The 24794-nt window shown below is 45.6% G+C and overlaps 1 protein-coding gene across 1 annotated transcript; it reads right to left on the bottom strand.

The window, feature by feature from the left end:
• Nucleotides 1-24696, bottom strand: LOC120910473 (oocyte zinc finger protein XlCOF8.4-like). The gene is made up of 6 exons (XM_040322230.1): nt 24588-24696; nt 16088-16240; nt 10162-10423; nt 9819-9940; nt 4705-4807; nt 1-901 (listed from the first exon to the last, which is right to left on the bottom strand). Exons 2-6 carry the CDS (start codon nt 16214-16216, stop codon nt 72-74), a joined length of 1446 nt encoding a protein of 481 aa, XP_040178164.1. The 5' UTR covers nt 16217-16240; nt 24588-24696; the 3' UTR covers nt 1-71.
• Between the last annotated feature and the right edge of the window lie 98 nt (nt 24697-24794).

Below are 24794 nucleotides of genomic sequence, written 5' to 3'. Positions count from 1 at the left end.
GACCTGGTGACCGGGATTTGTCGAGCCCTGTCTTATTGCAATCAATACACATCGAAAAGGGGATCCTTCCTTTATGAACATGGCTGATCGCCCATGTGGACCCTCTCATGTCGGACCAGGCTCGATTTATGGGCAAAGCCTCTCCCACAGTGTGGACAGGTGTACGGGTAGTCACCGGTGTGAATTCGTTCATGCTGCAGAAGATTTGCCTTATCAGTAAAGCATTTCCCACATACCGAGCAGCAATAGGGCTTCTCTCCCGTGTGCATCCGTTGGTGTTTTATCAGAAGCATTTTCCACGAGAAACATTTCCCACATTCAGAACAGGAAAAGGGCTTCACCCCGGTGTGCCTCCTCAGGTGCGACATTAGATTTCCCCTCTGCGTAAAACACTGACCACATTCGGGACAGGAAAACGGCTTCTCGGCAGTGTGAACCCTTTCGTGTATAGCGAGGTCAGACTTCTGCCGGAAGCACTTTCCGCATTCCGAACAGGAGAATGGCTTCTCGTCTACGTGAACCTTTTCGTGCCGGACGAGGATGGATTTCTGGGCGAAACATTTGCCACATACAGAACATGAGAATGGCTTCTCTCCGGTGTGGGTTCTCTGGTGTCTAATAAGGAGTGCTTTCCAAGGAAAATATTTCCCACATTCAGTACATGAATAAGGCATTTCCCCAGCTGGTCGATGGGTGATCATGTTTGTTCCTCCCATAAATCGGGTTTTACTTACTCTATGAGGAGTATGAAAGGCGACAGGTGGTGAGCAGTCAGGAAGAAATCTACCATGTGTGGAGGGATCAGATAACAGATCAGTGGTGTGAAGACCTGGATGGAGATCTGGGGTAAGGGGGGCTTCCTCTGAAGAACTGGAAGCAATGTCGTCATCTGTTTCACCATCTGGAGAGATAACAATGTGTTTATCAGCAATATTCCTGACATGTCTTCCATCTGGTGGAAATACGATAAGAACATTGGGCCAGATTCACGTAGAATTGCGGTGGCGTAACGTATCGTAGATACGTTACACCGCCGCAAGTTTTCATCGCAAGTGCCTGATTCACAGAGCACTTGCAATGAAAACCTACGCTGGCGCAAGGCGGGCCAATTTAAATGGGCGTGTGCCATTTAAATTAGGCGCGCTCCCGCGCCGGACCTACTGCGCATGCTCCGTTTCTTAACTCCCGCCGTGCTTTGCGTGCCGTGACGTAATTTTTTCGAACGGCGACGTGCGTAGCGTAATTCCGTATTCCCGGATGGCTTACGCAAACGACGTTCATTTTTTACATTTCGACGCGGGAACGACGGCCATACTTTACACAGCAATACGCTTGCTGTGTGAAGTTAGGGCACCAAAAAAAAAGTGTAACTATGCGACGGGAAACTAGACTAGCGGCGACGTAGCGAAGGCGAAAATCTGTCGTGGATCGCCGTAACTCCTAATTTGCATACCCGACGCTGGTTTACGACGCGAACTCCCCCCAGCGGCGGCCGCGGTATTGCATCTTAAGATCCGACAGTGTAAAACAATTACACCTGTCGGATCTTATAGCTATCTATGCGTAACTGATTCTATAATCAGTCGCATAGATAGAACAACAGATACGACGGCGTATCAGCAGATACGCCGTCGTATCTGCTTTGTGAATCTGGCCCATTGGAAATAAGTAGGGCTGGGGAAATTTAAGATTAATTCCTCTATTAATCTTAATTAATTTTTTTGATCGATCAAAATTCTTGACGTCACCGGACAGCCTGGACAGTGAGACTTACCCTGCTGGATGCGAGCAAACTGCACCCATTGGATTGAGGTACCTTTGCATCTGTGGAGCAGGAGGATGCATCAGGCTCCATCAGGGGAAGGGGGCAAAAATAACCATCGTTTTCCTGTCCTAAGCAGTTTTGTGCAGACAATTCTTTGTGTATCGGCAACATCTGTCTGCTTCCAGAAAATGTAAACACTCTGGTATGTCTGCGTGACTGGCTAAAGTGATGCCTACTTGCCTACTATAAATTGACTGACGGGCCTGGATTCAAGAAGCAATTGCGCCTGTGTAACCATAGGTTACACAGCGCAATTGCTTACTTGCCCCGGCGTAACGAATGCTCCTGATTCAGGAACCTCGTTACGCCGACTGCAGCCTAAGATATGCGCGGCATAAGGCTCTTATGCCCGCATATCTTAGGCTGCATTCTTGCGATGGCCGCTAGGTGGCGTTCCCGTTGTGCTCAGCGTATAGTATGCAAATTGCATACTAACGCCGATTCACAACGTTGCGCCAGCCCTGCGTACGCAATTTACGTCGTTTCCGTACGGCGGTTTTTGCGTAAGGCTGCCCCTGCTATTAGCAGGGGCAGCCAATGTTACGTATACCCGTCGTTCCCGCGTCGCGAAATTTGAAATTTACGTAGTTTGCGTAAGTGAATCGTGAATGGCGCTGGACGCCATTCACGTTCACTTTGAAGCAAATGACGTCCTTGCGACGTCATTTGTCACAATGCACGTCGGGAAAGTTTCCCGACGGAGCATGCGCTCTACGATCGGCGCGGGAACGCGCCTAATTTAAATGATTCCCGCCCCCTATGGGATCATTTAAATTGCGGGGGCGCAGGGCAAAAACGTTGCCCTGCGCCTCCGTAAAAAATGCGTAATTCTACCTGAATCCAGCCCACAGTCAATATACTAGATACGTTTTATAATTAAAGTTAAAACTAACTTTCTACGTTTTTCTTAAAGTGGGGGTTCACCCCAAAAAAATTTTTTAACATGACATTCAGCCGAGTTGTCAGACTGCCGTACATACCGTATTTTCACCGCCGCTTCCGGGTATGTAATGTGCAAGCTGCATGCTCGGATAAGGATCTGGTATACATTTTGGATAGAACCCCAAGCCATTTTTGTAAAAAAAAATTGGCACCTAAGGGTCTGGTATGAATTTGGGGGAGACACCACGCCCCTAAAATCCATACTAGACCTGAAAGGGCCTGAAATGCATTGGGGGAACCCCCAAGCTGTTTTTCACAATTTTTTATTGCCGGCACTGATTTCTTTTACATTCAGCTGTCAGCGGATAAGGTAACCCTGCTGACAGCTGATGAGTCATCCGTTGTTAACCACTTAAGCCCCGGACCTTTAGGCAGCTAAATGCCCAGGCCAGGTTTTGCGATTCGGCACAGCGTCGCTTTAACAGACAATTGCGCGGTCGTGCGACGTGGCTCCCAAACAAAATTGGCGTCCTTTTTTCCCCACAAATAGAGCTTTCTTTTGGTGGTATTTGATCACCTCTGCGGTTTTAATTTTTTGCGCTATAAACAAAAATAGAGCGACAATTTTGAAAAAAATGCAATATTTTTTACTTTTTGCTGTAATAAATATCCCCCAAAAACATATATAAAAATTGTTTTTTCCTCAGTTTAGGCCGATACGTATTCTTCTACCTATTTTTGGTAAAAAAAAAATCGCAATAAGCGTTTATCGATTGGTTTGCGCAAAATTTATAGCGTTTACAAAATAGGGGATATTTTTATTGCATTTTTATTATTTTTTTACTACTAATGGCGGCGATCAGCGATTTTTTTCGTGACTGCAACATTATGGCGGACACTTCGCACAATTTTGATACATTTTTGGGACCATTGTCATTTTCACAGCAAAAAATGCATTTAAATTGCATTGTTTATTGTGAAAATGACAGTTGCAGTTTGGGAGTTAACCACAGGGGGCGCTGTAGGAGTTAGGCTTCACCTAGTGAGTGTTTACAACAGTAGGGGTGTGTGGCTGTAGGTCTGATGTCATCGATTGTGTCTCCCCTATAAAGAGGATGACACGATCGATGCGCCGCCACAGTGAAGCACGGGGAAGCCGTGTTTACATACGGCTCTCCCCGTTCTTCAGCTCCGGGGAGCGATCGCGACGGAGCGGCTATAAACAAATAGCCGCGCCGTCGTCCCGGATCGCTCCCCGAGGGAATCCGCACGCAGCAGAGGGGGTCGCGATCGGACCCCCGACAAGGCAAGGACGTATATATACACCCATCTGCCTGTCCGTGCCATTTTGCGGACGTAAATAGTCGTGCGGCGGGCGTTAAGTGGTTAAGGACGTAACTGCCAGCTTCCTCCTTAACAACCAGCTAATGTTAAAGATGCTGATGGTCGCCTGCTCCAAAAATTTGCATCTGAACTATATCTAAATCGCAGCTGAATCGCTGAACAGCTGCTTTGGAAATTCACGGAGAAAACTGAGGGGAAATTCACAATGGACTTGTGTAAACCTAGCCTCTAATGTTTCCTCATAGCTGAACTCCATCATGCCTCTGGGTGATCAGGGATTTTTTTACACTAATAATGCTTATAACACTGATGATCACTTTATAAGCAATAGTGTTATCGGTCATGAATGGCTTTCATTCATGAAAGCGTGTGATCTGTGATTGACTACAGCTAATCAAATGGCACAGGGTGCTATGATTGGACCAGGTACCATGTGATAGTTGTGGGCCAATCAGTGCATCAGACAAGCAAAACATGAGTGGGAACATTATAATCATGTGATTGCTATGACCAAGAATAGCAAACACATGATACCCCGGCTGCTCACAGAGGATGGGTACCAAGCACCCTGATCAATGGGACAGTAAATGTACTGTGGCGGGGTGGCAAGTGGTTAATGTGGCAAAATGTGGCATTTAGTGTTTATTACTCACCTGTGCTGATCTCTGGAGGGATTTCCTTACACAGCTCATCACCCCTTATATATGTCTCTTCATTATCTATGTCTTCCACCTTTATAATAATCAGGTCTTCACCCTAGGTAAGTAAAAAAAAACACAAAGATGTCTTGTTTAACGAATACGTTTACACATGTTAATATCCACTCATATTTTCAAAATGACCTTGTTCCTGTGCAATTACTTAGAAGAGCTTAATGTTATCATTTCAAGCTGAACAGTTGCCACATATACAGTATGAGAGCTGTTTGCCCATCCAGTCCTGAGCTTTACATAGATCCGGCTCCTAGTGCATGTTCTTCCCTCTTTCTGAGCTCTGCTCTACGGGGACTTCAAGAAGCAGGTACTTACACTACTAGCATTTTAAAAAATATTAGGGCTGTTACTGATCAAAATGTTTCTGTTCGATTAATCGTTTTTTTTTTTATCGATTAATCGACTAATTTCGATTAATTATAACGCACATACAGATCCAACTACTTTTAGCTGATCTCCTTGCAGGCTGATTCCCAGTGCAGCTACCAACAACTGGAAAATGGATAGCAGGATACAAAAAACACACAAAGGCAGCGCTCGATGGGAATAGCATTAAAACTTTTATAGTCTTCAAGTAGGTAACCAAATAAATATTGCACTGGAGATAAAATCGATGTAGCTACATAAACTGTAAAAATGGTGCGAGTAATACCAAACGGTACTAAAAGCAGTCATAAAAACATGTAGCTAAGTATGATACTGGTATAAAAATGTGTACAACAATACCACTGCTGATTACAGATGAGGAGGGGTTAACATCAGTCCGTCGGCATGTAGATGTCCCATGAAGGGAACTATCAGTGGATGGTTGTAGAATCCCAGGTTGATAGAGGGAAGTAATAGAGGGAAGTGTAACAGCCCTTGCGTGTGGCAGATAGTAAGGTCCCGCCAGCATGCAGTTATGAAGGCACAGCAAACGAGCCCTTCAGATGGACACGGCAAGCCCCGCCGGTGTCTGTGACGTCACCGGATCTCCGACGGGAACTCCCTGAAGGCCCAGAAGCCGGGAGAGAGGTGAGTACCAATCAAAAGAATTTTAAATCGATCAAAAAGATTTTGATCGATCAAAAAAAAAAAATTAAATATTAATCGATTAATTAAAAGTTAATTTGCACAGCCCTAAAAAATATATTACAGTATGTATTGTTAAATGCAGAGCTGGAATAATTCTTGTCTTGGTCCCTGGCTTCTAACTACTAGCCGACCGCGCACCGTCATTATACGGCGGCAGGTCGGCTCTCCTGGGCGAGTGCCCGTAGCTATATGTCCGCTCTTCGAGCGGCCCCCCGCTCGCCCCCGACTCCCGTGCGTGTGCCCGGCGGGCGCGATCGCCGCCGGGCACCCGCGATCGCTCGTTACAGAGCGGGGAATGGGAGCTGTGTGTGTAAACACACAGCTCTCGGTCCTGTCAGGGGGGGAAATGCTAATCTTCTGTTCATACAATGTATGAACAGAGGATCAGTGTTTCCCCTAGTGAGGCCACACCCCCCCCCCCCCACAGTTAGAACACACCCAGGGAACATACTTAACCCCTTCCCCGCCCCCTAGTGTTAACCCCTTCACTGCCAGTGGCATTTTTATAGTAATCCAATGCATTTTTATAGCACTGATCGCTATAAAAATGCCAATGGTCCCAAAAATGTGTCAAAAGTGTCCGAAGTGTCCGCCATAATGTTGCAGTACCGAAAAAAAATCGTTGATCGCCGCCATTACTAGTAAAAAAAATATATTAATAAAAATGCCATAAAAATACCCCCTATTTTGTAAACGCTATAACTTTTGTGCAAAAAAATCAATAAACGCTTATTGCGATTTTTTTACGAAAAATATGTAGAAGAATACGTATCGGCCTAAACTGAGGGAAAAAATTGGTTTTTATATATTTTTGGGGGATATTTATTATAGCAAAAAGTAAAAAAAATATTAATTTTTTTCAAAATTGTCGCTCTATTTTTGTTTATAGCGCAAAAAATAAAAACCGCAGAGGTGATCAAATACCACCAAAAGAAAGCTCTATTTGTGGGAAAAAAAGGACGCCAATTTTGTTTGGGAGCCACGTCGCACAACCGCGCAATTGTCAGTTAAAGCGGCGCAGTCCCGAAAGCGTCGCAAAAAGTGCTCTGGTCTTTGGGCAGCAATATGGTCCGGGGGTTAAGTGGTTAAGGAACTTGACTCATAGGTGGACTCTAATGGCCATTATGTATTTATTTACTGTAAGCTTTACAGCCTGACTTTAGTATTGGCCTTTGTAGATATTCCCCCTCCTTTTTCGAGAGATGTTCTGCAGATCCTATTGTCCTACCTGCCTGACAAACCTGACCTCCGATTGTTGATAATGGGGAACTTTAACTGTTATCTTGACCCTACCTGAGATAGACACCCTCTGATGTTTCAGCCTTGGGGGACCAGAGGTAAGGTTCTTGGGGGATTACTGTCAGAGGTGGAGCTGCTGGATTTATGGAGATAAATATAAATTTCCCTATACTAAGCAATTTAGTTGTTTTTCTAAGACCCATTTATTACTATCTTGGATCCACTATGTGGAGTGCAGGATCATTCCCCATTGGTGTTGGAGCTTGTCACCCGTCCCCCGACAGACCTCCCTAAACCACCTTGGAAACCATGGGCCAGATCCACAAAAGGGATACGACGGCGTATCTACTGATACGCCGTCGTATCCCTGTTTCTATCTTTGGAACTAATCCACAGAATCAGTTTCCAAAAGATAGGGAGAAGATCCGACATGTGTAAGAGACTTACACTGCCGGATCTTAGGATGCAGTAACACATCCGCCGCTGGGGGCATTTCGAGTCGAAATGCCGCTTCGGGTATGCAAATTAGCACTTACGGAGATCCACGAAGCTTTTACGCTTTATTTTTTCCGTAAGTATTAGTTTGCAATCGTAAAATTAGGAATGCTTTTACAAGGCCTAAACTGTTTAGGCCTTGTAAAAGTAGACCCTTCTATCCCGCGTTGCCTTTTTTTTTTTTTCAAATATTTTTTTTTCCCGCCGCAACTCGTATTTTTTTTTTTACGCCCGTCGCGATTCTCAAAACCCGGCGCAACGTAAAACCACGCTAAGCACGTCGGGAAAATGACGTCGTGAGCATGCGCAGTACGGCCTGGGCGGGAGCGCGCCTAACTTAAATGGGACTCGCCCCATTTGAATAGGAACGCCTTGCGCCGGCCGGATTTAAGTTACACAGCCGAAAATTTCTAGGTAAGTGCTTTGTGGATCGGGCACTTAGGTAGAAATTTTCCGGCCGTGTAACTTAAATTGAAAAAGTTACGTTGCGCTGGGTTTTTGTGGATCTGGCCCTTATGCCTACTGGCTATAGTTGTTTCCATCTCTTGATCTCATTGTACAACAAATAACTACCTTTTTTTTTTAATCATGCCTCCTATGGGGATACCCTTCAAAAATGGGAGGCGTTCCTAATGCCTCGTACACACGGCCAGACTTTCCGAAAAAAAAAAGTCAGACAGGCTTTTTTTCTCGGAAAGTCCGGTTGTGTGTAGCCTCCATTCGACTTTTTTTGTCGGAAGTCCGACCGACCTTAGATAGAGAACCTGCTTTCTTTTTGTCTGTCGGAGTTCAGACGGGGTCAAGGCGGACTTTTGCACGGACAAAAGTCTGACCGCGTGTACGAGGCATTAGGGGGCTTATTATAGCCGAGATACAGGCTGTGAAGAAATGACCACCTAAGCTATTTTCTCAAATGGAAGACTAAGTGCAGCAGTATGAACCTGCTTATATTGTTCACAATACTGATTCCGCTCCAAAGGCCTTGATGTTGGCTCAGGATTCTCTGGACCGTCTGCATACCTCAGCTGCGGAACATAAATGCTTTTTTAATAAGGTCACCTTCTTTGAGGATAGAGAGAAAGCCTTTTGGCCAAAATTGCCCAATTCCAACAGGCCTCTCTGGCCATAGGTGCTAATTGTAGCAAATCTGGCAGGATTGGTAATGCCCCTGATTTAATTAACCACTTAAGGACCGGACCAATATGCTGCTACATGACCCAAGGGGTTTTTACAATTTGGCACTGCGTCGCTTTAAAAGACAATTGCGCGGTCGTGCGACGTGGCTCCCAAACAAAATTGGCGTCCTTTTTTCCCCACAAATAGAGCTTTCTTTTGGTGGTATTTGATCACCTCTGCGGTTTTTATTTTTTGCGCTATAAACAAAAATAGAGCGACAGTTTTGAAAAAAATGCAATATTTTTTACTTTTTGCTATAATAAATATCCCCCAAAAACATATATAACATTTTTTTTTTCTCAGTTTAGGCCGATACGTATTCTTCTACCTATTTTTGGTAAAAAAAAAAATCGCAATAAGCGTTTATCGATTGGTTTGCGCAAAATTTATAGCATTTACAAAATAGGGGATAGTTTTATTGCATTTTTATAATTTTTTATTTTTTTACTACTAATGGCGGCGATCAGCGATTTTTTTTCATGACTGCAACATTATGGCGGACACTTCGGACAATTTTGACACATTTTTTGTACCATTGTCTTTTTCACAGCAAAAAATGCATTTAAATTGCATTGTTTATTGTGAAAATTACAGTTGCAGTTTGGGAGTTAACCACAGGGCGCGCTGTAGGATTTAATGTTCACCTAGTGTGTGTTTACAACTGTAGGGGGTGTGGCTGTAGGACTGACGTCATCGATCAAGTCTCCCTATAAAAGGGATCACTCGATCGATGCAGCGCCATAGTGAAGCACGGGGAAGCCGTGTTTACATACGGCTCTCCCCGTTCTTCAGCTCCGGGGAGTGATCGCGAGGGGGCGGCTATAAACGAATAGCCGCGTCGTCATCCCGGATCGCTCCCGAGGGAATCCGACCGCCGCATGTAGCGGGGGGGGGGGTCCCGATCGGACCCCCGACCCACGTCTAGGCAGGGACGTACAGGTACGCCAATGTGCCTGTACGTGCCGTTCTGCCAACGTATATGTACATGCGGCGGTCGGGAAGCGGTTAATTCTTCTCTTTTAAATCTGCATGGAGTTCTGCTTTAAAAAAAGACCCTTAATTCCAACTACCTGATCATCCTGAGAAATGTTGCGATTTTCTTTTGTAGAATCCTGGGAATACAGAGGACGGGGACAACTCTCTGTTGTATTTTTGTTACTGGATCCATCTGTAGGAAACACACACACACTGACTAAATATAATTACTCTAGGTCTTTATATCGGGGGATATGTTTACTTAGGAGGATCTATAGTACTCTTGTCCTCTTACCAGCTGATAGGAGAGGCAACGGGTTCTCCATCATGACGTCCTTGTAGAGGTCCTTGTGTCCTTCTACATACTCCCACTCCTCCATGGAGAAATAGACAGTGACATCCTGACACCTTATAGGAACCTGACACACACAATGATACCGTCACCATCCAGATACAAAAGATCCCTTTTGTTACTGAATAATGTCCCATATCTCCCATAACCGCTTACCTCTCCCGTCAGCAGTTTAACAATGTTGTCGATGACTTCTAAAATCTTTTTCTCTTTGTTTTTCTCCACTATTAGGAAAGGAGGTAGAAGTTCCTTGGTGGGGCCCTGGCTCCTCTTCCACTGCGCTGACGCATAAGGATTGAAGCTGGTTGTCATGCACTCACAAGCTGTCTTTTTTACTACTGTGTAATCCTGGATATTAAAAAAATACATATGTGTAAGTCATTGGGCAAGACTGGACAGATGGGAGAGAAAATGTCATAAATGAGACGACTGGACATTCAAAATAAAGAACACAACGAACAGTGGGAAAGTGATAAGCAAGATAATACTGCTTCAAAAGGGAAATGACCTATGGGCAAGTCACAGACTTTTAGGGCACTATACTCTGGTACAGATATAGTCAAAAGAAAAAAGGGGATTTGTTCTAAAAAAGATTTATTACAAAAATTCTACATATAAAAGCTCAGTTCGCTAGGAACTGTACACAAAAAACTTAGCAGCATTGTAGTTGTCCCTCAAGACCATCAGGAAATTGTAGGAAGTATTCATAATAATAGTAGAAATTCACATTAACCACTTCCAGACCTTAGGTGTTTTTCAGATTTGGTGTTTGCAAGACTAAAACATTTTTTTCTGCTAGAAAATTACTTAAAACCCCCAAACATTATATATATTTTTTTTCTAACACCCTAGAGAATAAAATAGTGGTCATTGCAATACTTTTTGTCACACCGTATTTGCGCAGCGGTCTTACAAGCGCACTTTTTTTAAAAAAAAAATCACTTTTTTGAATCCAAAAATAAGACAACAATAAATTTGGCCCAATTTTTTTATATATTGTGAAAGACAATGTTACGCCGAGTAAAATGATACCCAACATGTCATGCTTAGAAATTGCGTCCGCTCGTGGCATGGCATCAAACTTTTACCCTTAAAAATCTCGATAGGCGATGTTTAAAAAATTCTAGAGGTTGCATTTTTTGAGCTACAGAGTAGCTCTAGGGCTATAATTATTGCTCTCGCTCGAACGATCGCGGTGATACCTTACTTGTGTGATTTGAACACCGTTTTCATATGCGGGCGCTACTCGCGTATGCATTCGCTTCTGCGCGCGAGCTCGTCGGGACGGGGCGCTTTAAAAAAATGTTTTTTTTGTTTTCTTATTTATTTTTATTTATTTTATTACTTTTTACACTGAAAAAAAAAAATTTATCACTTTTATTCCTATTACAAGGAATGTAAACATCCCTTGTAATAGAACAAAGCATGACAGGTCCTCTTAAATATGAGATCTGGGGTCAAAAAGACCTCACATCTCATATTTGGGCTTAAATGCAAAAAAAAAAAAAAAAAAATTTGGAAATGTAATTTTTTCAAATGACAAAAAAAAAAATTGTCTCTTTAAGAGGCTGGGCGGGACTGACGTTTTGACGTCACTTCCGCCCAGCGGAGCTATGGGGACGGGCGAAGGAGATTTTTCCTTAAGTCTCGTCCCCGCTCAGCTGCCGAACGGTCCCGATCGCCTCCGCCGCTACCGATGGCTCCGGTAAGCGGCGGAGGGCGCGGGAGAGCGGCGGGAGGGGGGGGGCCCCTCTCCCACCACCGATAACGGCGAATCCGCCGCGGAGACTGCCGTTATCGTTTACCAGACAGCGCACACTAAAGATTGATACCTCGGTTGTGGCAGCAGCTGCTGCCGTTACCGAGATATCAATCTTTAAAAAATGGACGTACATCGTCGTGCGCAGGTCTGGAAGTGGTTAAGGAAACATTTAGGGAGGTGTAACCTCCAACCGTTTACATATTCGATATATCCTGGAAGTAATTGAGGAACCAAAGACTCATGTCTGTGAGATGGTAATTACAACGCTGTGGCTTGACATGTTTCGCGCCGAGATTAGCGCTTCTTCATAAAGCCTCTTATTAAAGTTTGCTACAATGACAAAAAACATGTGTAAGTAACATACAAAAAATTACATTAATTATATATTTATAAAGACAAAAAATGTGTGTGTGGGCAGACAAATTGAATAGGCGTGTGTGGCACAGATACGGCCAAAAAGGAAACCCCAGGAGGCACCAGTAGGGGGTGCACAAAGAAGACCACGCGGTGGCTACAAGTTTCCCTAGGATTGCACAATAGGGACGAGGATATATGGTAATAAGGGTACAGTAATTAGTAGGAAAGAGGGAAAAGAATAACTTACAGACACTGGCCCGGATTCAAAAAGATCTGCGCATTATTTACGGAGGCGCAGGGCAACGATTTTGCCCTGCGCCCCCGCAAATTTGCTCTGCTGCCCTTGATTCATGGAGCAGAAGCTCCGTAAATTGCCCGGCGCTAGAGCACGCAATTTAAATGATCCCGTAGGGGGCGGGAATCATTTAAATTAGGCGCGCTCCCGCGACGAGCGTAGAGCGCATGCTCCGTCGGGAAACTTTCCCGACGTGCATTGCGGCAAATGACGTCGCAAGGACGTCATTTGCTTCCAAGTGAACGTGAATGGCGTCCAGCGGCATTCACGAATCACTTACGCAAACGACGTGAAATTCAAATTTCACAACGCGGGAACGACGGGTATACTTTAGCATTGGCTGCCCCTACTATTAGAAGGGGCAGCCTTACGCTAAACACGCCGTACGGAAACAACGTAACTTGCGTACGCAGGGCTCGCGCAACATTGTGAATCGGTGTTAGTATGCAATTTGCATACTATACACCGAGCACAATGGGAGCGCCCCCTAGCGGTCATCGCAAGAATGCAGCCTAAAATATGCGTGGCATAAGAGCCTTATGCCACGCAGATTTTGTGCTGCAGTCGGCGTTACGATGTTCCTGAATCAGGAGCATTCGTAACGCCGGAGCAAGTAAGCAATTGCGCTGTGTAACCTATGGTTACACAGGCGCAATTGCTTCTTGAATCTGGGCCACTAATTCTAGTAATAGTGCACTTGCCTAGGAGCAAAGCAGTAATACTTACATAGATTAATAAAACATAAGCAGATAAACCCGGTAGTAGGCACTCAAAAGGAGTTGCCAGTCCTTAGGTCAAATACTGCTCTAGTAGAGGGCTTGATAATACCTGAAACAGATACGTATAGTTGAAGATCATAGGATCTGAAAGATAATTAAGTTACATTTAGATACCATACCATATCCCCTTTTTTCTTTTGACTATATCTGTACCAGCGTATAGTGCCCTAAAAGTCCATGACTTGCCCATAGGTCATTTCCCTTTTGAATCTATTTAGGACGTGGCACACTGAATTCCCCCATGTATCCACATGCCCACTACATGTGAGGATACATTTAATTCCCTCCTTTCTGAAGATAATACTGCTGATGGGTGGGCGGGACACAAGTTTTCCAAAAGGATAGCTGAGATAGATGAAAAATTATTTGGGCAAAAAGATGGAAATCATAGAACATTTAAATAGGGCAGATGCAGAATGAGAAGACAAGATCTACCAATGGGTGAAGGCAGCTGAGTTACCAATAAGAAGTGTGAAGTCCGATAACAGTGACCAACAAGACCCGTACAGGTAAATGAGACTTATTAATGGATAAACTGGAGGCATAAAGCCAGAGGAGACTGACCAGCGGGAGGAAGAGGAAAATGACCAATGGAAGGCATAAAGAACAGGAAAATGATCAATAGGAGGTGTGAAGAGAATGAAGAAAAGAAAGCATGAAGGAAGAGAAGACTGGCCAACAGTAGGCACAAGGGACTGACCCTGTCAGAGAAGGAAAAGAAAAATGTCTAACAGTAGGAGTGAAAGAGGAGAAGAGAAAGACCAATGGAAGGTGTAACAGGATGACCCATGACACCCAGAGACTTTGTGAGGATGGGGGATACTCCTGTGTCAGCGTCACTGATAACTCTTGGGTCTGAGTCCACCCTGTGCCCCTTTGGGCATGGGGTGGCAAGTGAATCATAATTCATGTATTACATGAGATGGGACATTAATAATAATTCATGGTTGCAGGATGTCTTGAGATATCACAAGTTGTTGGCTATTCAATGTGGGGACACATTCTTTTGAAAGGTGTTAATTGCATAGACTCCTAAGATATTCCATTAACCATTGTGTAAGGCTGTAGAGGTGTTAATTCAGGTCTGCTCCTAAGACCTTTCATTGTGTGATGCTGCTTTGTGCGCTATTGATGATAGATGTGTTGTGACTCTAAAGGTCAGACGTCTGTGCAATGTGGATTGGGCAGATGAATGACTTATTGTCGGAGACGCAATGTCTAGGGGATAATTAACTCTTAATATCATTATGTAAAAGAATGTGATTGAAGCCCCCCATGGTGTGATGAGTGGGGTGGACAGTTTGATTGTTCCTGTAAATTCTGTGACCTGTTGTACTGCATATAAACAAGCTAAGAAGCCATTAAAAGTTAGTTCATATTTTGACGCAGTAACAGAGCTTGTCAGTCTCGTTATTGAGGGAATTCTTATGGAATGGATCGGGTCTGCCTGTTGGTTGGAGTGTCGATAAGCTGTCTTGGATGGGATGGAAGGTCGTAAACGGTGGTGACCGTTACAGAAGGCATAAAGAACAAGAGAATGGCAAAAAGGAGGTGTGAAGGAAGAGAAGACTGACCTACTGGAGGTGTCCAGGGACAGGAGACTGACCAATGGGAGGAGTGAAGGAAAAGACAACTGACCAACAGTAGGAGTGAAAGAAGACAAGAAGAGGAGAATGACCAATGGAAGGCATAAAGAACAAGAGAATGGCCAAAAGGAGGTGTGAAGGAAGAGAAGACTGACCTACAAGATGTGTGCAGGGACAGGAGACTGACCAATGGGAGAAGTGAAGGAAAAGACAACTGACCAACAGTAGGAGTGAAAGAGAAGAAAAGGAGAAAGACCAATGGAAGGCATAAAGAACAAGAGAATGGCAAAAAGTAGGTGTGAAGGAAGAGAAGACTGACCTACAGGAGGTGTCCAGGGAAAGGAGACTCACCAATGGAAGGAGTGAAGGAAAAGACAACTGACCAACAGTAGGAGTGAAAGAAGAGAAGAAGAAGAGGAGAATGACCAATGGAAGGCATAAAGAACAAGAGAATGGCCAAAAGGAGGTGTGAAGGAAGAGAAGACTGACCAACAGGATGTGTCCAGCAACAGTAGATTGACCAATGGGAGGAGTGAAAGAAAAGACAACCAAACAACAGAAGGAGCGAAGTAAGAGGAGACGAGGAGAATGACCAATGGTAGGAGCGAAGGAAAAGGAGACTGACCCGTGGGAGGAGTGGAGAAAGAGGAGTGTGTAAGAGATGAGGTGTCAGTGGATCATTCCTAGATTCCCTCACTTCTCCAGTCATATTATTAAAAGTCATAAGAGTGAAGTCATAGGAGGCTTCTGGAATCACTCACATCTCCCTTCAAGGGTTTTTTATTTATTTTTTAATAACAAACATGTTATACTTTCCTCCACTGTGCAGTTTGTTTTGTGGCCCCAATCGTCCTCTTCTGGGGTCCCACGGTGGCTGTCTCAGCTCCTCCCCGCTAAAGCTAACCCCCTCTGGGAAGCTCTTTCCCGAGGGGGTTAGTTGGCGGGCGCGCTCCAGTGTCATACAGTCTGCGTTCATAGACGCCAAGTGTATGACTCGGTCCCGCCCCCCCCCCCCCCCGGCGGCCGCATCATTGGATGTGATTGACAGCAGTGGGAGCCAATGGCTGCGCTGCTATCAATCTATCCAATCAATGGCCAGACTCCGTGAATAAGAGGACACCAGGGGATGCGCACAGCAGGTGAACGGGCTTAGGTAAGTAAAACGGGGGTGAAAAACACGAACCATTATAGATTGGAGTAAGGACAATGTGACATTTCCAGAATCCCTCTTACCTCTCCGGTCAACAGGTAGATAATCTCCAGGGTGAGGTTCAAGATACTCTTTGTCATTTTCTTCCTTTCTTTGTATATTCTCTCGGTCAATATCTTTCTTTCCTGGTCCGTTCTATTTGGATCAGTCATGACTGAGAAAACAAACTCTGGTACCTATGAAAGTACCTTCTGATGAGCTTTCAGCAAATCTAATCAGGTAATGCAACAAAGCATGACAAAAGAAGAATTATGGAAAAAAGCACATACAAGTGCATCTCAAAAATTAAAATATCATAAAAAAATGTATTTATTTCAGTAATTCAATTCAAAAACTGAAACTCATATATTTTTTTATAGATTCATTACACAGAGTGATATATTTCAAGCATTTCTTTCTTTTAATTTTGATGATTATGGCTAACGGCTAGCAAAAACTCAAAATTTTATATCTCAGAAAATCAGAATATTACATAAGACCAATAAAATAAAGGATTGTTAAAGCGGATGTCAGCTGAAAAAAAAATATTAAGTCAGCAGCTACAAATACTGCAGCTGCTGACTTTTAATATTAGGGCACTTAAGTGTCGGCTATATTTGGCATTATAGAAAATATAACAAGACACTTCATGGCTGAAGAGGCACAAACAAGAATTCAAACAGTAGGACCTACCGTATATACTCGAGTGTAAGCCGACCCGAGAATAAGCCGAGGCACCTAATTTTACCACAAAAAAAAAAATGGGAAAACGTATTGACTCGAGTATAAGCCTAGGGTGAGAAATGCAGCAGCTACTGAAAGTGGAACAGAGGGTCAACAATGGCCATTTGCACGCCTCACTGTGCCCATTGCAAGCCTCACTGTGCCCATTGCAAGCCTCACTGTGCCCATTGCAAGCCTCACTGTGCCCATTGCAAGCCTCACTGTGCCCATTGCAATCTCACCTCAATGTGACCATTGCAATCTCACCTCAAGGTGCCAATTGCAGCCTTGCCGATCGCCATACATGATTCTATACTCCTCACTGTGTATCTAATTATGGTGCAGAGTCAGACGGCGGGCGGCCATTCTTGAAAAGTCACGCCTCCTCCTCGTTCTATTCAGTAATAGGCGGACCATGCAGTTTCCCAGCAGACACTGTGTTTAGTGTTCTGCCTATCACGGACATTCTTTCATCCTCTTGTCCGAGGATGAAAGAACAGTGGTCTCCAACCTTTTTTGCACCGGGGACCAGCTTTGTGGATGAAAATTGTGCCAAGGCCGGAGGAAGGGGAGGGGGGGGGGTGCCAAAGCGGTTATTCGCGGCCAATTTGTCAGGAAATGGCTGGTGTTAGCACTTAAATCATCACAACACCATGGTCAATATGGTGTCAGGATGATTGAAGTGCATTATTTCTATTTTTATATTGTAATATAAAATTAAATAGTTCAACTCACCATAATGCAGAATCTGCCACCACATGCAGCTTGCCACGGTGCCTGTCATCAGATTGCCACTTGCCACATTGCCTGCCACCAGATACAGATTGCCATATGCCACTAGATGAAAATTGCCACAGTCACTTGCCACATGCCACCAGATGCAGATTGCCACAGTCACTTGCCACATGCCACCAGATGCAGATTGCCACAGTCACTTGCCACATGCCACCAGATGCAGACAGTCACATGCCACCAGATGCAGATTGCACATGCCACAGTCTCCTGCCACCCAGATGCAAATTGTCACTAAGCACAGAGGCAGTGCAGTGGAATGGTGGGTTCCACGTGAGGGAGAACAGCAGTGATGCGGGGCAGGCGGTGAGAGACGATGTCATCTCTCTGCTCCCCTGCTTCACCTCTAACAAAATACAGGCCGGGCTGTGTGGGCGGAACAGCGGTGAGAGATGATGCCATCTCTCAGCTCGCCCGCTTCACCCCCAACAGTGTAGCGGCGGTGCTCTATGGGTGGAAGAGCGGTGATATCTCTCTGCTCGCCCGCCGCACCTCAGATAGTGCAGACTTTGCTGCCCGGCTGCACACAGGCTGTGGCCCGGTAGTTGGCCACGGCCCTGGGGTTGGAGACCACTGCTCTAAAAGATAGAAGAAGCCAACGGGTGATACAGGTTCCCAGAAGCCCGCCATAATGGAAACACCAGTTGTGGGTGAAATGACCCTCTGAAGTAAACTTATATCTAACATGGTCTCAAGCCTGAACTGCAGGCAAACTCAAAGGGCCAGATTCACAAAAGGGATACGACGGCGTATCTCAGATACTCCGTCGTATCTCTGTTTCTATCTATGCGACTGATTCATAGAATCAGTTACGCATAGATATCCCTAAGATCTGACAGGTGTAATAGTTTTACACTGTCGGATCTTAGGATGCAGTACCGCGGCCGCCGCTGGGGGGAGTTTGCGTCGTAAACCAGCGTCGGGTATGCAAATTAGGAGTTACGGGGGATCCCCGGCGGATTTTCGCTACGTCGCCGCTAGTCTAGTTTCCCGTCGCAAAGTTAGTCGTCGTTTTAGGTGCCCTAACTTTAGTCAGCAAACGTATTGCTGTCTAAAGTATGGCCGTCGTTCCCGCGTCGAAATTTAAAATTTAACGTCGTTTGTGTAACACGTCCGGGAATACGGAAGTACGATACGCGCGTCGCCGTTCGAAAAAATTACGGCACGCAGGGCACGGCGGGAGTTAGGAAACGGAGCATGCGCAGTAGGTCCGGCGCGGGAGCGCGCCTAATTTAAATGGCACACGCCCATTTGAATTGGCCCGCCTTGCGCCGGAGGCCGCGGGCGTAGTTTTCATCGCAAGTGCTTTGTGAATCAGGCACTTGCGATGAAAACTTGCGGCGGTGTAACGTATCTACGATACGTTACGCCGCCGCCATTCTGCGTGAATCTGGCCCAAAGCATCTTGGAGAGCCAAAAAACATGAGACTCTCCACTATGGAAAGCTTGACTTCAAGATGGAAAGTTGAGAGCTGATCCAACTCCTTGCTGTTGGTCCTTCAATGTGGTGGGCTACTTACCTATTAGAAGTACTACTGGTAGTGGCTAGGACCAAGCTAGATACTCTCCAATCCAAAACAAGCTAGTAACAAACTATGGGGGCTAAGGGGGTCTCGAATTACCTTCCCCAAGTTGAGATTTGCAGATCAACGCAGCAGATTTTTGGGCTAATGAGGGGCTCATAAAGATAGGTGAGGATGATTGTGGGCACCTGCCTGTACCCCTCTGATGGTGGCCCTGATAAGGACGTAGGGCTCTTTCACATTGGGGTAGATTCAGAGAGCAATTGCGTCTGCGTAACCATAGTTACGCAGCGCAATTGCTTACTTGCCCCGGCGTATCGAATGCTCCCGATTCAGAAACCTCGATACGCCGACTGCAGCATAAGATATGACTAGCATAAGGCTCTTATGCCGTCATATCTTAGGCTGCATTCTTACGCAGGCCGCTAGGTGGCGTTCCCGTTGTGGTCAGCGTAGAGTATGCAAATTGCATACTGATGCCGATTCACAACCCTACGCGAGCCCTACGTACGCAGTTTACGTCGTTTGCGTACGTCGGTTTTTGCGTAAGGCTGCCCCTGCTATTAGCAGGGGCAGCCAATGCTACGTATACCCGTCGTTCCCGCGTCGCGTTTTTGAAAAATTACGTCGTTTGCGTAAGTGAATCGTGAATGGCGCTGGACGCCATTCACGTTCACTTTGAAGCAAATGACGTCCTTGCGACGTCATTTACCGCAATGCACGTCGGGAAAGTTTCCCGACGGAGCATGCGCACTACGTTCGGCGCGGGAACGCGCCTAATTTAAATGATCCACGCCCCCTACGGGATCATTTAAATTGCGCGCTCTCACGCCGGGCATTTTTCAGGTGCGCCCACGCAATTTACGGAGCTACTGCTCCGTGAATCGAACGTAGCGCAGGTAATTTAGGGAGGCGCAGTGGCAAAACGGTGCGCTGCGCCTCCGTAAAAAATGCGCAAATGTACCTGAATCTACCCCATTGTCTGCTGATTGGCGCTGAGCAGGTGGATCACAGGTCCATGTCTGCTCCACTGATGCAGAGTGGACACAGACACATCCTGCTTTCCTGTATGGGTGGTCAGATGTAAATGCACCGCCTGTTCGTTTACATCCATCTGTCATCAGATTTGATCTGCCAGACAGATGGGGGAACAGATCCCCCATAGAATAGGATCAGATGTCAGCAGGTGTCAACAGACACACGTACGTTGACACCTGCCGCCCCATAGTCTGATCGGATCTGCCTAAAAGACCCGATCTTAAAGTGGCCTTAAAGTGGAAGTAAACCCTCTTGAAAAAAAATCTGAAAAAAAAAACCCCCTGCAAGTAAAAGGCATAATGAGCTAGTATGCATAGCATACTAGCTCATTATTTATTACTAACCTGAGATCGAAGCCCCCGCAACGGTGCTTGTTCCTCACCTCTGCCGCCGCCATCTTTCCCAGAGTGTCTTCCTTGTATCGCGGCTCCGGCACTGTGACTGGCCGGAGCCGCGATGACGTCACTCCTGCACACGGGTGCCGCCACTAACGGCATGATCGCATGGTGCATGTCTTTTGGAAATATCTCCTAAACCGTTTAGGTGATATTTCTTGCACCTGTAGGTAAAAGTGGTCTGTAAGGGTTTACAACCACTTTAAAGTGCTTGTAAACCCTCACATATACCTGGTAAAGGGACTATCCTCAGGTGATACACAGAGATGAAACAACATAAGGAACAGAGCTGGGGCTGTCAATCAGCTGGAGCTCCCTCCCTGTCACCTTTTGTCTCTTGGTGTCCGGAAAACTTGTCAGAAGTGACTCATGCTAATAGCAGAGGAAGGAAACAGCAGACAAAAGTGACACTTAGTGCTCTGGACTGAGACAAGTACACACTATAGAAGGATATGCTTTGTTCATATTTCATGTCTGAGGTCTACAACCACTTTAACCACTTGCCGCCCGCCAATGAAAAATTGACGCCGGCAAAGTGGTTGTAGAATCCTGACTGGACGTCATATGACGTCCTCAGGATTCTGAGCCGTTGCATCGCGGCGATCGTTGTTGCAGGGTGTCAGTCTGACACCCCGCAACACCGATCAAGGTAAAGAGTCTCTCACGGAGACTCTTTACCACGTGATCAGCCGTGTCCAATCACGGCTGATCACGATGTAAACAGGAAAAGCCGGTAATCGGCTTTTCCTCACTCGCGACTGTCAAACGCGAGTAGAGGAGAGACGATCGGCTGCTCCTGTGACAGGGAGGGGTTTTGCTGATCGATTATCAGCACAGCCCCCCCTGAGGATGCCCACTGGACCACCAGGGATTCCCACTGGACCACCAGGAATTAAAAAAATAAAGGTATGCCACCCTAGACCACCAGGGATGAGGACACAAAGAATGGATGCCAATCAGTGCTGCAATGGATGCCAATCAGTGCCCACAATGGGCATCACTGATTGGCAGGCATTGTTTGGCACCCATTAGTAAAACACATACAATAGTGCCCATCTATGCCCATCCGTGCCACCTATCAGTGCCCAGCCGTGCCGCCTATCAGTGCCCAGCCGTGCCGCCTATCTGTGCCCATCTGTGCCACCTATCCGTGCCGCCTATCCAAGCCCATCCATGCCGCCTATCCGTGCCCATCAGTGCTGCATATTAGTGCCCATCAATGCCACCTCATCGGTGCCCATCAGTGCCGCCGTATCAGTGCCCGTCAGTGCAGTACCATCAGTGAAGGAGAAAACATACTTATTTACAATGTTTTATAATAGAAACAAAAAAAAAAACGTTTTTCTTCAAAATTTTCGGTCATTTTTTTTTTTTTTTTTGCAGAAAATAAATATCCCAGAGGTGATCAAATACCACCAAAAGAAAGCTCTATTTGTGGGTACAAAATGATAAAAATGTTGTTTGGGTACAGTGTAGCATGACCGCGCAATTGTCATTCAAAGTGCAACAGTGCTGAAAGCTAAAAATTGGTCTGGGCGGGAAGGTGTATACGTGCCCTGTATGGAAGTGGTTAAGGTGAACTTGATCTCAGTACCAGAGATATAAACTTGCCTGTTCATGCAACCGGAATGATAAAATTTGGTTTCAGCCCAAATGCACAAACAACAACACGCACCCCTCAGAGTAAGCTGGAGATAATACGTACTTTTATCCAATATTAGCAGCAGAAAGCCCACTAAAACAAACCCTTATTTAAAGCCATTTAAGCCAATGTTTTCTAAATACAAGGGCCCAGATTCTCGTAGGGCGGCGTAAATGTAGGCGGGCGTAGCGTATCGTAGTTACGCTACGCCGCCGCAACTTAGGGAGGCAAGTGCTGTATTCACAAAGCACTTGCGTCTAAAGGTACGACGGCGTAGCGTAAATGTGCCGGCGTAAGCGCGCCTAAATCAAATGAGGAACAGGGAGGCGTGTTTTATGTAAACTAATCATGACCCCTACGTAAATGACGCTTTTTTCGAACGCGCATGCGCGTGCATGCTCAGTATCACGTCGAATTTTTAAATTAAATTACGCCCGCTCAATGCCTAGTCGACGTGAACGTAACTTACGTCCAGCCCCGGACGACTTACGCAAACACGACGCTGTTCGTACGTTTCCGACGTCCATACCTAACATGACTTACCCCTGCTTTATGAGGGGTAACTTTACGCCGGCGTATGTCTTACGTAAACGACGTATCTTGCTACGCCAGGCGCACGTACGTTTGTGAATCGGCGTATCTAGCTCGTTAGCATATTCGACGCGGAAATCTACGGAAGCGCCACCTAGCGGCCAGCGGAAATATGCAACTAAGATACGACGGTGTAAGAGACTTACGCCGCTCGTATCTTAGCCGAATTTATGCGTAACTGATTCTAAGAATCAGCCGCATAGATACGACGGCTCTCATTCGGACTTACGACGGCGTACATGGCGCTACGCCGTCGTAAGTCCTTTGAGAATCTGGGCCAAGATTTCCATGTACTCCTCCTTGAATCTTGGTGTGCTTTGCGTATTTCTTCCAGATCTGTGCCACTTTGCCTCGGTTTCTGAGAAGAAGATCCCAACCTGACTGGAGCGGCAATTTTTGTCCCCCACTTTGCCTCTGCACGGGAGCTGCCTGTAATAAAGACCAGTCACTGCTGCTCTCTCTCCTTGTGCAGGGTGACTGGTCTTGTCTCCGCCCCCCTCCTGTAGTTTTCTGCAGGCTGCCTGTAGTAGGTGGAGCCTGCTGGGTTCCTCCCACAGCTCTGATTTCCGCACAGACTATATACAGCATGGTAATGATGTCACTATTGCTACTGTTACAAGGTAATCGCTAGGTTTGCATAGATTTTAGGTGCACATAACATCAACATATACCCTTTGTGGCTTTTGAATAATATATTTAAATGAAAGTTTATGTGCCCGGAGTTTCGCTTTAATCACTTCCGGACCGCCGCATGTACATTTACGTCGGCAGAATGGCACGGACAGGCACATTGGCGTACATGTACGTCTCTGCCTAGACGTGGGTCGGGGGTCCGATCGGGACCCCCCCCCGGTACATGCGGCGGTTCCCGTGGCTTCAGGAGCGATCCGGGACGAGGGCGCGGCTATTCGTTTCTAGCCGCCCCGTCGCGATCGCCCCCCGGAGCTGAAGAACGGGGAGAGCCGTATGTAAACACGGCTTCGCCGTGCTTCACTGTGGCGGCGTATCGATCGAATGATCCCTTTTATAGGGAGACTCGATCGATGACGTCAGACCTACAGCCACACCCCCCTACAGTTGTAAACACACACTAGGTGAAACATAACTCATACAGCGCCCCCTGTGGTTAACTCCCAAACTGCAACTGTCATTTTCACAATAAACAATGCAATTTAAATGCATTTTTTGCTGTGAAAATGACAATGGCCCCAAAAATGTGTCAAAATTGTCCGAAGTGTCCGCCATAATGTCGCAGTCACGAAAAAAATCGCTGATCGCCGCCATTAGTAGTAAACAAGAAAAAAAAATATAACACTATCCCCTAGTTTGTAAACGCTATAAATTTTGCGCAAACCAATCGATAAACGCTTATTGCGATTTTTTTTTACCAAAAATAGGTAGAAGAATACGTATCGGCCTAAACTGAGGAAAAAAAAATGTTATATATGTTTTTGGGGGATATTTATTGTAGCAAAAAGTAAAAAATATTGCATTTTTTTCAAAATTGTCGCTCTATTTTTGTTTATAGCGCAAAAAATAAAAACCGCAGAGGTGATCAAATACCACCAAAAGAAAGCTCTATTTGTGGGGAAAAAAAGGACACCAATTTTGTTTGGGAGCCACGTCGCACGATCGCGCAATTGTCTGTTAAAGCGGCGCAGTGCCGAATTGTAAAAACCCCTTGGGTCCTTTAGCAGCATATTGGTCCGGTCCTTAAGTGGTTAAAGAAGCTCTGCTCATAGCTTGCACTCTGTAGTAAATATGCCCAAGCCACCTTTCATGTACAAAAACAATCCTAAAAAATCTCAGAGTTCTAATGCATTCATGAACTGTGATATACCTTTTGCAGAAGCCTCAGCTCACTCACTGGCTGCACTGTAGAAGTAAATACACAATAGACAGAGCAGACGTATCTAGCAGCTGTATTCTCCTTCCAATTTCAGTTTGCTGCTGGACCACAACAAAATGGCTCCAGCTTCGCTTCCAATAATGTGCACTACAACTAAATGGAGAACCATTTCTCTAGTATGGGTCCTCGCAGGAACCA

Source organism: Rana temporaria, chromosome 8 (genome assembly GCF_905171775.1).
Source record: "Rana temporaria chromosome 8, aRanTem1.1, whole genome shotgun sequence".
Classification (NCBI taxonomy): domain Eukaryota; kingdom Metazoa; phylum Chordata; class Amphibia; order Anura; family Ranidae; genus Rana; species Rana temporaria.
This window is presented reverse-complemented; position numbering and strand designations above follow the sequence as displayed.

Bases quoted from the DNA above. Each gene is read 5' to 3' on its own strand.
- LOC120910473 (XM_040322230.1), bottom strand. From the start codon at position 16,216: ATGACTGATCCAAATAGAACGGACCAGGAAAGAAAGATATTGACCGAG. The intron at 10,424-16,087 runs GTAAGAGGGATT...TTTAATATCCAG, and splicing joins TCTACCTGTTGACCGGAGAG to GATTACACAGTAGTAAAAAA. The intron at 902-4,704 runs GTGAGTAATAAA...TTATCTCTCCAG, and splicing joins CCCTCCAGAGATCAGCACAG to ATGGTGAAACAGATGACGAC.